The sequence below is a fragment of the Trichosurus vulpecula genome, chromosome 8, assembly GCF_011100635.1.
Source record: "Trichosurus vulpecula isolate mTriVul1 chromosome 8, mTriVul1.pri, whole genome shotgun sequence".
Lineage (NCBI taxonomy): Eukaryota > Metazoa > Chordata > Mammalia > Diprotodontia > Phalangeridae > Trichosurus > Trichosurus vulpecula.
In genome coordinates this window covers 199,274,473-199,288,093 of record NC_050580.1, presented here as the reverse complement: position 1 = coordinate 199,288,093, position 13,621 = coordinate 199,274,473, and the positions used below count along the sequence as shown (strand labels likewise).

Sequence of the window (13,621 nt, the reverse complement as noted above, 5' to 3'; positions counted from 1 at the left end):
TCAAGGGGACTTACTAACCAGCTTAGGTTTTTATAAGACATGTAACAGGAGCAGCTAGGTGGTACAGTTAGAATAGAGCACCGGCCCTGGAGTCAGGAGGATCTGAGTTCAAATGTGACCTCAGACACTTGACACTTACTAGCTGTGTGACCTTGGGCAAGTCAGTTAGCCCCAATTGCCTTGCCTTCCCCCCCTCCAAAAAAAAGAGACATGTAATAGAAGATTGATACAAGGGCACATAACTAAGGTTGAATGCAGAAATGTGGTATTGCCCTATAAGAATAATGCTGAGAGAGCCACGTGTCCAAGTGAGCCGAAGTGGGCAAGGAATTCTAAAAACAAGAAAAAAGGGTTGGTTGAGCTATGTGAAAAAAACAAAAGAGGATCAGAGAAGAGACTGGATCCCCACCCAGTGAGATGCCAGCATGGTAACAAGATGGAAAGTGAGAAGTGCTCCATTCTTATTTTGCATCCATTTTCTCTGCCTAAGAGAATGGCCTTTGGATCAGAAAGAACAGAATAAAAGTGGCTAATTAGAGGGTGGAAACCAAAGATAAGAAACTAGGGTCTCCTTTCCTTTGCTGAATTCAAGTTAATGAAGTGAAATAGACTGGAATTTGATTTCTGACAAAATTCTAGAATGTGTTACTAATTAAAGACCTAGTTTGTGAACATTTAGAAGAGGAAATGGTGATCTCTAAAAGCTAGAGCAATTCATGCCAGACTAACCTCATTTCCTTTTTTGACAGGGTTACTAGGCTGGAGATCAAGGGAATACTGTAAATATATTTTACCTGAAATTCACCCAAGCATTTGAAAATTTTTCTCATGTTATTCTTGTGGACAAAATGGAAAGATGTGATCTAGACGATAGAGTATTTAGGAGGATTCAGAGATGGTTGAATGACCAGACTCAAAGGGAAGTCATTAGTGTCTGATTGTGTGTTGGTTTAGAAAGAGGTTTCCAGTGGCGTGTCCCAAGGACCTGTGCTTTGGAGCAGCATAGAGAGTCCTGAGCCTGAATTCAAATATGGCCATTGTCACTAACTAGCTGTGTAACCCTAGGCAAACCACATAACTTTTATCTGCCACAGCTTTCTCAGTTGTTAAATGGAGATATGAATGGGACCCCCTTCACAGGGTTGTTCTGAGGATCAAATGAGATAATATTTTTAAAGCACTTGGCATAGTGCTTGGCATGTTGTAGTAACAGACTTCCCAATCCCTTGCCATGTCCAGTTACAGTTTTTATCAGTGACTGGGATAAAGACACACATTGTATGGTTTCCCAGTTTACAAATGATGCAATGTTGGGAGATGGAGATAAAGCTGTTATGTCAAATGACAAAATCAATAAAGATCTGAAGAGCCTAGAACAATAGACTAAACAATACCTCCTAAAATGAAGTTTAACAAAGAAATGTGTAAAGCCCGGTACTTGGATTCAAAACGTAAGCTTCACAGTTTCAGGGTAATGAAGATAGGCAGCAAAAGATTCAGGTATTTTATGAAGTGCAAGCTGACTGAGTCAGTAGTGTAATACGGCAGCCAAAATTGTAATTCAGTCTTGGACTTCATTAATTCCAGAATGTTGGAGATAATTATCCACCTAATTCCTCCCTGCTTAGACCTGGGCACCATGACGAGAGGGACAATAATAAGCTACACAGCAGCTGTAAAAGGGATAGCATTATAGCTGAGACAGCGCTGACGAGGAGGGTCCATAGTTACTTATTTTGGAAAGGAGAAGTCTTAGGAGGTAGATGACAGCCAACTTCAAGTTGTTCTTAGGTGGTTGTGTCAGGAGCAGCTGTTTGGAGCTGGAGAGGCAGATCTGGGAAAGAGTCCACAACAATTAGAACTGCCCAGAGATAGGATGGGTTACCTCAGGGAGGAGCTGTTCTTCCCTGGGAGTCTTCAGGCAAGGGCTGGTTGCGTGCTGGGTGGAGTTGTCATAGAAGAATTCTTATTCTCGTAGGAGTCATACCAGGTGACTTCTGTTCCTTCCATCTTGATGCTTCAGTGATTTTATGTGACAACAGCACAGAAAGCCAGTGTCCCCTTTTGGGCACATTTCACATGCATTTTGCTAGTATACTGTCTCTCTTTTCACACACACGGAGCCCAACTGTATCGTCCTTCCTATAGCCGTCGCTGGAAGAAGTTCTATGGGCACATCTTCATCCCTGTCTCCTGTTTCAGACGTAGTTCTCTGCAATGGCACACTTCCAAAGACTTGTGGATTTCATGTCCAACACTTACATAGCCCTTATTATGTACCAAGCTGTTTACAATTATCATCTTGTTTGATCCTTATAGCAACCCTGTTATTATCCCCATCTTACAGATGACAAAACTGAGGCAGAGAGAAGTTAAGTGACCTGTCCAGAGTCACACAGCTATTAAGTGTCTGAAGTTGGATTTGAACTCAGGTCTTCCTGACTGTAGGTCTAGTGCTCTGTACACCATGCCACCTAGATAAATGTGAGCTATTATTTCTAATACATTTCCTGTCTCCATAAGTAAGACGTGCAGGCCTTTGAGGAAGATGATAAAATATGTCTAGTTGTGACATTATTACCTTTTCCAGTTTGTTCGTGGAACTTCCTAAGTTGTGAGAGTTGAGGGCACTTCAGATTGATTTACATGGCTTCATCAAAAAGTGTGGGTCAAGAATTTCTACAGGAAGGACAAGATTCCACCGAGGATTAAAGATGGAAAACTTAGCTAGGTTGTTGTTGTTCAGTTGTTTCAGTCATGTCTGACTCTTCGTGACTCCACTTGGGGTTTTCTTGGCAGAAATGCTGGAGTGGTTTGCCATTTCCTTCTGTAGCTCATTTTACAGATGAGGAAACTGAGGCAGTTAAGTGACTTGCCCAAGGTCACACAGCCAGTAAGTGTCTGAGGCCAGATTTGAACTCATGAAGAATATTCCTGATTCCAAGCCCAGCGCTCTATCCACTGCTCCACCTAGCCGCACCTTAGCTGGGTTACTCAGGACAAGACAGCAACTCCAGTGGGTTGAAGTAACATGACATTTTGATGACAGCAGGCCAGTAGTTGGAGATCTGGATGTCGGTTGCAGCCTTAGCTGTCCTGTGATAAGCAGGTTCTTCCATACCTGGTCGCTTGTCATGACTTCAAGTAATTTTGTAATGGAATTAACTACACAGTCAATGGTGGCTGCTTGGATATATCAGGTCAGAGTGGAAGCCATGCTGGAAAATGATAAAGCCCCAGAGCCTGATTGGTTCTCTTTTGTAAGCTAGGGTTTACAATGTAGGCAGGTTCTACCTCCAAACCCCGATTACTGCGTTCAATATAATATTCTCACCCCTTGACCCCAAATACTCTTCAAATGCCATAGTGGTATCCTTAATTCTCTTCTCTTTGTTTGTGTTTGTTGCAGGTCCAGATGTGAAGAAGCTGTGTATGCTCAGCCAGATTTTGAAGGACACATCCATAGCTATTAATCATTCTATCATAACCAGTTACAGCACTGAGAACTTTCAGCAGGAGTGCAGATTCATTGTGGAAAGGCTGCAGACAGAAGGACAGTTTGCCCTGGCTAGGAAGGTAGCAGAATTAGCTGAATTACCCGTGGACAGCTTGGTTATTGAAGAGGTACAGTTAAGTCAGTTAATTGTGTAAAATCTTGTATTTTCAGACCAATATTTAACTTTTCTTTAAAGTAGAATTAAGTTTGTAAAACAGGATCATTCTGAACCCCATCCAAGAGGAAATGGAAACATGGCTAAGAACTTTCCAAAGCACCGTTAGAGGAATTAGCCCGTGGGATGAATCTTAAGGGCATTGCCCACAGAAGGGTCCTGTGATTCTTGATACAAATTCATCAAGAATTGTTTTTTGTGCTTATGAGTTTGTTATAATGGACTTAAACTGCAAAGTGAAAATTTAGACGTGAAGAAAAACTTTTTAAATGAGAGAGTTTTGAAATTAAAATGAATAATTGAAAAGTAATGTGGAACTTCTAATTATTCTTTTAAAATAGGTCATGCCCATTTTTCTGGGATATCAGGGGATGAATGAATTAGACAGCCTTTTCTGACAAGGTCCTTCTAATCTCTGTGGTTCTGTTTTCCTTTTATTTTGAATGTTACACTGCTCATACTATTCTTAAGGATCAGTATAACCAAAGATCCTTTTTTAAAAAATATAGTAAAACCTAAAATAGCATTTGTATGTATTTTACAGATAACTCAGGAGATGCAGACCCTAAAACATATTGGTCAGTGGTACCTGAAACAAGCAAGAATTGAATTCTGGAAAAAATGTCATGAGAATTTTAAGAAGAACTCCATTTTAAAAAGAATAGCATCTGACTTTTTTTTAGCCCAGTCCACTGTGACATCTGAATCCTCAGCTGACGAGAAATGGTGCAACACCATGGAAAGACATTTGCTACTTACCCTGGCAGGCCATTGGCTTGCCCAGGAGGACCCTGCACCCTTAGGAAAGCTAGAGGAGCTGGAGAAGCAGATCTGGCTTTGTCGTATCACCAAGCACATGCACTGTAGGGACCAAGAGGTGGTTGAATCAAGGCTTTCTCGACAGATTTCAACCAGTGGTGACCTTTCTTTTGATAGCTTAGCCACTGAATTTTCCTTCTCCAAACTAGCTGCTCTGAATGCCTCAAAATACTTGGAGGTTAATGGCTTTCCCTCTAGAGAAGCCTCTGAGAGTAGACTGGATAAGAATGAGGCAGAGTCACTAAACTTTCTGATTGGGCATCTGTTAGATGATGGCTCTGTGCATGAAGCAAGCAGAGTTTGCCACTATTTTCATTTCCATAACCAAGATGTTTTCTTGGTGTTACACTGTAGAGCATTGGCCTCAGGAGAAGCCAGTATAGATGATTTGCACCCAGAAATCCAAGCTATCCTTCGAAATGCTGAGCTGCTGGAAGAAGAGGAGGAGGAGAAAGAGGAACAAACTGGAGCACCAATCAGGAGGTTTCAGAGCAGTATGTAACTCGAACCCAGTGACTCCTAAGCCCTAGTATCAGGCACTGGTGGCTCCCAGCCCCAAACTTCAACCCCCTACCCACTGCCAGGGAGGTGTAAGGGAGAAAGACAGAGAGAGAGGGAATTTCTGATCTCCCCATTGAATGGGGTAAATGTGCTCTGGGAATCCCAAGCTAGAGCCCTGAATGCATTTTCCCCATGTAGCATATCATCATTGTTATGGAGGCATACTATTTTTATGGGAAAAATGCTTTTTGAATTCTAAACCGACTTTAAAATGAGCTTATAGAATCATGACTATTTCATGTTTTGAGTTTCCTCTCGATTTCTGTGATCAGAGTCTTTTATTTTAATTGGTTAGCCATTCTCTTGTCATGTAGTATGAGGAGGGTATTGGTGTTGCCTTGTGACTATCTCATATCAAAATGAGAGTCGTGTCTGTTTCTAGTGGATTTATATAGTCTAAGTGCAAACCATGATGATCTTAAGTAGAGTATCTCAGGCTAGAATTCTTGGAGAAAGGATTTGAAAGATGTGTGGAAGGAAACTTGTTTGAGGTGATAATAATTTTTAACTGGGTGTCTTTTGGAAGCATATGAAGGACAAATGGATGATGGTAACAGAAAGGCCAGAATTCTAGGGTTACCAGCTGAGATGGCTTCAGTGTCTACCTTTTTGCTTCTCTCATGTCTATAAATTGCTTCTAGCCTCAAGTCTGGATAGTCAGTCCTTTGTTATGGTGACACATGGTGATGAGATTGCCGCCCATCTGGAGACTTTGACAAGCAGATGTCTTCATGGGAAGAACTACTGCCGGCAAGTCCTTTGTCTGTACGAACTTGCCAAGGTATGTTCATATAGTGCTCATTAGGCCTGGGTAACGGGGCATGGAGTGAAGAGAAAGAAGTAGAATGTGGGTTAGCTCCCTATCCTTCAGTAACTCTGTAGATTACAGACAGCAAAGTTCACTTGAAATCTTTAGGCATTTGTCAAAGTAGAGATGTTGTTTTCACATGGAAACTCCCCGTATGTTTAACAGTACTTAAGAGAAGTCACCTAGAAGTTGAACTGTTAAAACTCACGTAAGACGCCTTATGGCCTTGTGGATAGAGAGCTGGCATCAGGGTCAAGATCCCTTGGGGTCAAGTTCTACCTCCAACACATGACACTGACGGCCTGGGCACTTGCTTAACTTCCCAGGGCTCCTGGAAACCTATCAAGACTCTAAATTAAAGGTGATTGTTGATGTACTTTAATAAAGAGAGTTTCCTTACACTGAGAATCACAGATCCTCCCTCTTTGCGCACCTTTCCTCCCTACCCCAAAAACAAAACTAAAACGTAAATAAAGCAGAAATTAATGAGGCCAGACTGGATAGCTGAGGGGACATTGGGCTGAAAGTAGAGAAAGTAAGATGGGGCGTGTGTTTGTGTGTAAGAAACACCCAGAACCCTAGAGTACAGTACTTTGGGATGTCTCAGCTACTAGTTTGGAAGTTCAGATCTTCCCATATTCCAGGTGTCTGAATTTGGGAAGGGATATAAGTAAATAAGGGAAGGGAAAATGGGACAAAGAAAGTAAGATAGAAAAAGAGTAAGGATTGACGGAGAGAAAGAGAAACGAGTAGAGCAGAGTGCTTGGGAAAAGCATGAGCTGGCTTGGGAAGAGAGGGCACATCCTGAGTTTCCAATTTTTTATGAAATTTTAAAAACTCAGTTATCCAAAAGAAATTATAAACGGCCTGTGGCACCTGGCCCTTTCCAAATGCAAGCCTTTTCTTGTCTGTGTTCATTTGGGTTGGGTTTGGGTCCCTTAGTGAAATAGTAGAGAGGAGAAATGGTACTCGATCCTTTTGACTCAGGAAGGTTCCCGCTTAGTCCCAGTGGCCTGGGTTTGGCAATCCTAGGCTGGCTTTAATGGAGCACTTTTTTGGCTGGTGTTTCCCTGGTATAGATGTCTCAGCCTCAGGTTTCACTGTGCTGTGCTCTCCCCTCAGGAGCTGGGCTGCACTTACCGCGAGATCTCCGCTCAGGACAATACTGCTGTGCTCCGAGCCATCCTGTCCTCACAGCAGCCTGACCGCTGTAAGCGAGCCCAGGCTTTCATTACTACCCAGGGTCTGAAAGCAGACAAGGTGGCTGATCTTGTGGCTGAAGAGGTGATGCAGGAGCTGCTGGCTGCCTCAGCAGGAAAAGGTGATGGATGTGTCCTGTTGCCTGGTAGTGAGGGGATGACATCAGGGGTGCACGCTTAGGTGCAGGATGTAAGCATGCTTTTGAAAGTCATGTCTTGTGATTATTCCTCAGAAGTTATTCTATAGAATCTCATTGAAGGATGGTAGTGACTCTGGGCCAGCAGGACATCAGCTTTAGCAGGTCCTAACAAGCAGGGGATTTTTGAGTGTACATCCCACGATTGCCTGTCATGAAGACCAGCCTAGCCAAGTTTAGAGAGGCTCATCACCAGGCCAGCCACCAGATGGTAAATTTAGGGATCACAGCCTCTTATGAAATGGTCTAGTAAGGTGTGAAGGAGTTGTGATCCGCATTGGTGGAGGGAGTTGCCACACTGAGGAAGTCACAAATGTTTTAAAATATTTAAACTTCCAGTTGAAAAATCCTTGCTGCCTTTGCAGAAAGATGACTACACTAGCTGAATTTTCATATTTGATGTTGAGAGTGATGTAGAATCTGAATATTCTTGGCAGCACCTAGTACCAATTCTTGGTATCGGATGTTTTTTCCCCATGCAAAAAGGCCCTGTTGAAGGTCATGTCTTCCTCCCCACCCACCCACCCATAGAGAGTTGTCATCCTATTAGCCATACTTAGCTGGGGCCTTCTACATTTTCTTCTCATATTTGCAAGCAATAACTGTCTTTTCCTCTATCTGAACAGGACACAAGCAGGCATCCAGTCCAGCAGAGGAAGGCCTAATGTTCCTCCAGCTTACTGCTCTGTGCCAGGATCGCACACTGGTTGGCATGAAGCTGCTAGACAAGATTTCCTCAGTTCCCCCTGGGGAGCTGTCCTGTAGTAAGTCAGTGCTGTGTAGTTCTTAGGGCTTGGAATGTGTGGCCTCACGTTTATCAGCCTCTAAGGGGTCTCTCTAGAGGTTCCACCCTCCAGACATTCCACCAGCAGGACCAGAGCCTTTCTGGTCTTTCATGACTTACTATGTTGTTGAATGTGTGGAGCAGCTGCAGCTTAGGAAGTTCTGGACACGCAGGCCCATTTCTGTTGCGTGGCTCCTGTGTCTCTGCCCTCCTGTTTCCAGTTGTGGCCCATGGGGCCTGGGTGGAAAGATAACACTAACAGATAGTAACATTTGGCTAGGCCCTAGTATGAGGATGGAGCTTGCTGGGATTAATCTTTTCCCTTTGCACTCTGCTTTCAGAGATTGGGTTTAGAGCTGTAAGCGACAGCATGAACACTGACTGGCTTTTTCATGTTGGCTGTCCTCTACCTGGGTGACCTTGAGCAGTGATTTTACCTTTTGGATCTCAGTTTCCTCCTTAGTAAAATGAGAGGGTGGATCAGAGCACTGAGATCCCTTCCAGCTCTAAATTTTGTGACTGTAGAAAGAGATGGATTTTCCAAGTTCCCATCTGGTGAAGAGGTTCCACCCACAATCCAAGACCCTTTAAAGTGGAACCATTCTAGTCAACAGGGTACTCAAGTGGTCTTTTAAAAGAATTAATTCCTCTTCTTAAGTCACCTAGATGTGAACTTCAGGCATTTAATGGTAGACCTAACCCCATCTGACTGTCCCATTTGTAGAGCCAGTGACATCAGGGTGTTCATTGAGGTACCTAAGAGTTTGCTAAGGCAGAATCCCTGTGTCCAGCCATATTAGTCATGTTGTGAAAGAAAACACAGAAAAATGGGGGGGAAAAGTTAAAAAATAGTATGCTTCGATCTGTGTTCAGACTCCGTCAGGTCTTTCTCTGGAGGTGAATAGCATTTTTCATCATAAACCCCTCAAATTATCGTATTGCTGAGAATACCTAAACATCCTTTACCCTTTTCACTGATATATAGTCAAGGAAACATTAGCATCAACTCCCAACTGTCTCAGCAGCCTCTCCTCCCTTCTGTCCACAGCCACGGAGTTACTGATCCTGGCCCATCAGTGTTTCACTGTGACATGTCACATGGAAGGCATTATCAGAGTCTTGCAGGCGGCTCGACTGCTCACTGATAACCATTTAGCCCCCAACGATGAGTATGGACTGGTGGTAAGTGACTCCCTCACAGCCACACTCGATATAGCCCCAGGAGAACAGAAGTGCCCTAGAGTAAGGACTCTATCCTAAATAGCTTTGTGTCCCTAAGTACCCAGCACAGTATCTTCCATACAGCAGGTGCTTATTAGGAAATTGTTTTTGCACAGATTTTTGGAACTTCAGGAGAGTAAGACATGACACAGGAAAAGGAAATGGGGCTCTAGTTAGGGCCTAACATGATTTAGGGAAGCTTTGGGGTCATCTTACTTCAGCTGATGGGACTCTAGGGACCATTTAGTAGAATACAAGAAGGCAGAACGTATGTATCATGAGCTTTGCTCTCTTTAAGGCATGTTTCTGTAGGGGTTCAGGGTAGGTTGCTCTGAAGGATAAAATTAACAAAGAATCTCTCCGAACCCTCAGCACTCCAGTTGTCCATTTGGGGGCTACACCTCTGTCAGCAGGATTGCTACCCCCGCTTTTGAAATGTATTATCATGCCATCTGAAAACAGTGATAGTTTTTTCTCGTCTGCTGAGTTTATACTTTTCATTTTGTTGTTTTTTGTTGCTATAGCTAGTATTTCCACGCGTGTGTCAAATGGGGAGGATGGGGGTGGGAGGTAAGAAAGGACAACTTTATTTTACCCCAGTTTATTAAGATTCTGTTTCCCCACAAGAAGCAATGCAAGTTCGTGATTTTGATCATATTAAAGACTTTTCCATGCCCATGGCTTTTAATATAAATGAGTGCTATATTTTGTCAAATTCTTTTTTTTTGGCATCTATTGAAAGAATTGTGGGGTTTTTTAAAACTCTTATTTTGTGATTAAGTATGCTAATTGTTTTATTAATATTGACCCATCCTTGCATCCCTGCTGTCCAAAAGGTGGTCATAATGAATTATTTTGAGAGTATATTTCTGTAGTCTCTTTCTATTGATTTTATTTGTAATTTTTGCATTAATATTTATGAGTGAGATTGCTTTGTAATTCTCTTTCCCTACTTTGTCACTTCTTCTAGGGAGTATTAGGACTGTGTGTCTTGTAAAAGAACTTTGGTAGAGTTCTGCCTATTTTTAGAATAGTTCTTGTAGCTAAGATACTAATTTTTATAAGTAAACATTAGTTTCCTTTGAATTCTCTGTTTGAATTCTTTCTGTGCTTATGTATAGTAAGTAGTTTCTGATAATTCTTTTTATTTATTTTGAACTCACCTTGTTCACTCTTTATTTTGGTAATTTGATTTTCCTCTCTTGACCAGTTTGGATAATAATGATGAATCTATTTTATTAGTCTCTTCAAAAAGCAGCTCTTAGTTTTGCGTGTCACTTTTATAAGTTCCTCTCTTCCTCTGATTTTCAAGTTTTCTTCTCTTGTATTTATTTTAGGGTCACTAGCTGATTTACTTTCCAGTTTCTTTTCAGTTGAATGCTCAGCTCATTCTTCCTCTGATGAATCACATCATCTACCTCCTCTCCACTAAGAGTGGGTGCTCTCCTAGAGGCTCTGTCTATCCTGGCCCTGTTAACTTTCTTCATTCTCTTATGGTGATTTCACCTGTACTTGGGGGTTCAGCTATTATCCCTATGCAGATAATTCCAGATTCATATGTTTAGACCTGACCTGTCCCCTGAATTCCAGTCATTCTGATATTTTAAACTTAACATGCCCAAAACAGAATAGATTATCTTCTTTCCCAAACTTTCCCCTTCTCCAAACTTCCGTGTTTCTGTAGTGGGCATCGCCATCATCAGGTTTGTAGCCTTGGTATCATCCTTCATTCTCCTTTGTTCCCCCATCCAGTCAGTTGCCACATCTTGTTGAGTCTCCCTTCACAAGTATGTGGCATCTGTCCCTTCCACTTCATTCACATAGCTAGTTCAGACCCTTATCACCTCTCGTCTGCACTATTCTAATGGCTTCCTAATTAGTCTCTGCAGTTTTTCTTCCCTCCAATCCATCCTCCTCACAACTACCAAAAAATGTTTCCTGAGGCACAGTTCTGGTCATGCCACTCTCTTTCACAAAAACTTTTGTTAGCTCCCTACTTATTATTCCTTTTAGGATAAAATGCCAACTCCTCAGCCAGACATCTCAGGCCCTGCACAGTCCAGTTTCCAGCCTTTTTTCATATTCCTCTGTTCTTGTGAAACAAGACTACAGTAGTGATGGTCTTTGTTGCCTCTCAGCCATCCCACAGAACTCACTCTCTCTTCCTCATCTTCCAGGCTCAGCTCAGGTGCCACTGTCTCCAGGAAGCGCTTCTCTGATAACACTCAGTTGCTGATTCAGTCCCCATCCTCACAGGACCTTGTTTTCCTTACCACAATGTACTGTGCATGCTTATCTCCTCCCCCTGCCCCCCATAGAATGTAAGCTCTTTTTTTTTAACCTTTGCATTAAACTTATTCACATAATAGTCAAGTTGTATAAAAGAATTATAACCAATGGAATAAATCATGAGAAGAAACAAAACCAAAAAAGAAGGGAAAAGAAAGAGAGCAAATAGTTTGCCTCAGTCTGCATTCAGACTCTGTTATTCTTTCTCTGGATGTTCATAGCTTTTTCCATGAGTCTTTTGGAGCTGTCTTTGAACCTTGCATTGATGAGAAGAGCCATGTCTATCAAAGTTACAGATACTATGTGTCTGCAATCATGTATAATGTTCTCCTGGTTCCGCTCCCCTTACTCAGCATCAGTTTATATAAGTCTTTCTAGGTTATAATGAAGTCCGTCTGCTCCTCATTTCTTATAGCACAATAGTATTCCATTACCAAATGTAAGCCCCTTGAAGAAAGAACTGTTTGGGGTGGTTGTCTCTGTCTCTCCAGCACCTTAACCAGAGTGGGTGTTTTATATTTGGTGAACCAAATTGGTATGTCGGCAAGTCTCTAAGACTTTCATGGCCTAGAGAGCAAGCAGTTCTCATGCAGTTTGCCCCCTTTCTCAGGTACGCCTTCTGACAGGCATTGGAAGATACAATGAGATGACCTACATATTTGATTTGCTGCACAGAAAACACTACTTTGAAGTGTTGATGAGGAAAAAATTGGACCCGGTAGGTGCAGGGTGACTATGTTTAACACATTCAATTGATATCAGAACTCTGGGGATGAGGGTGGTTTCTAAGTTCTCAAGTACAAACAGACCCTTCATTGAGTAAAAGGAGGCAGAGGATAATCTGGGTTATGGCCTGTGTGTGTCAGGCATGGGAGCTGGTAAGCATGCCTGAATATATTCTGGGGAGTGGAACTGGACCTCACATTTCTTTAGTAGAGGGAATTCTTTGGATGAGAAAACTCCCTCCATTGCAGGTTGGCCCTTTCGCTGCAGTTGACAGTCTTGGCGAGTTACTAGGCAGACCCCTGGGAGGTTAAATAACCTGTAGCCCAGGGCCACATAGCCATATGTGTCAGAGGCAGGGGATCCAGGTCTTCATGGTTCTGAGGCTGGCTCTGTCCATTATACTGCGCTGAAAATAAGCACATTATACTGCGCTGAAAATAATGCTGAGCTCTGTTTCTTTCGGTGGGATTCCTGACTTGGCTGAATGGTGTGAGCAGTTCTGTTATCTCCCCAAGTGGCTGAGGGTACCACACACTATTACATGAGAATCCACCTGTGTTTACTGTTTCTTGGGATTCCCATGGTTCATCTGTGACCCTGAGAGCACTGCTAGAATGAGTCTGCCTGAGCTTCTCCTTAGGAAAGTTTTCCTGGTGAGGGCATCCTGCTCCTTCTGGTGCCAGCTGCTGGTGGTCCAGAGGAGTGTCAGGTGAGACTGGAGTTCCTGCTAGAGAGGAGCACTCCTCCTCCGTGCTGGGCCTCGCACTAACCAAGCACTGGGACAGGAGGGCAGGATTCTGTGATCAGGTGCAGGCTTCCTTTCCCTGGGCTGAAGATGCTAGCATCTGCCTCATGAGATAAGAGCGGCTTTCCTTTGCTGGGGGTGGGGGCTTTGTTCACATGGTAGACAAAGCAATGGAGATTACTTGTAACTAAGAAACTTGTACAGATGGTCTGGGGCTGTAAAAGCAACCATGTGGCCAAGAGCTGAATATGTCAGCTGAGCTGCATAGCCATTTAGTAGGTAAAAGGGCTCCGAAACAAGCATGAGGATTGACATTGGTGACCTGTGTCACTCTTCTTTGATCGTCAGCTCAGAAGGGTGAGTTTAGTAAGAGAAATATAATTCCGTTTCTGTGAAATAAGGGCAGGAGTTTGAGTACAAGAAGAAAGTACTGCCTTTCATTACTCCCTCACACCCCTTCCTACCACCTCCAACCCAACTTGGCTCAAAAGCATACTGGTCCAGTCCTTGCCCCACGGGGTCTGCCTGAGGGCTAAGCACATAGGCTCCTGTATAGAGGACTCCGGTAGTGCTTTTTCATCATATTTTGGAGGAGGCCTAT

At 42.9% G+C, this 13,621-nt stretch overlaps 1 protein-coding gene across 3 annotated transcripts in view; it reads left to right on the top strand.

Annotated features, from left to right (window-relative positions):
* Positions 1 to 13,621, top strand: part of SPG11 (SPG11 vesicle trafficking associated, spatacsin) — a 78,150-nt gene that overhangs the window by 60,405 nt on the left and 4,124 nt on the right. For all 3 annotated transcript variants that reach the window (XM_036736449.1, XM_036736450.1, XM_036736451.1), the window contains 7 exons: positions 3,410 to 3,624; positions 4,216 to 4,984; positions 5,693 to 5,832; positions 6,982 to 7,180; positions 7,882 to 8,019; positions 9,088 to 9,221; positions 12,160 to 12,267. In XM_036736449.1, coding sequence (XP_036592344.1) covers positions 3,410 to 3,624; positions 4,216 to 4,984; positions 5,693 to 5,832; positions 6,982 to 7,180; positions 7,882 to 8,019; positions 9,088 to 9,221; positions 12,160 to 12,267 — 1,703 coding nt within the window. The remainder of the gene's footprint in view (positions 1 to 3,409; positions 3,625 to 4,215; positions 4,985 to 5,692; positions 5,833 to 6,981; positions 7,181 to 7,881; positions 8,020 to 9,087; positions 9,222 to 12,159; positions 12,268 to 13,621) is intronic.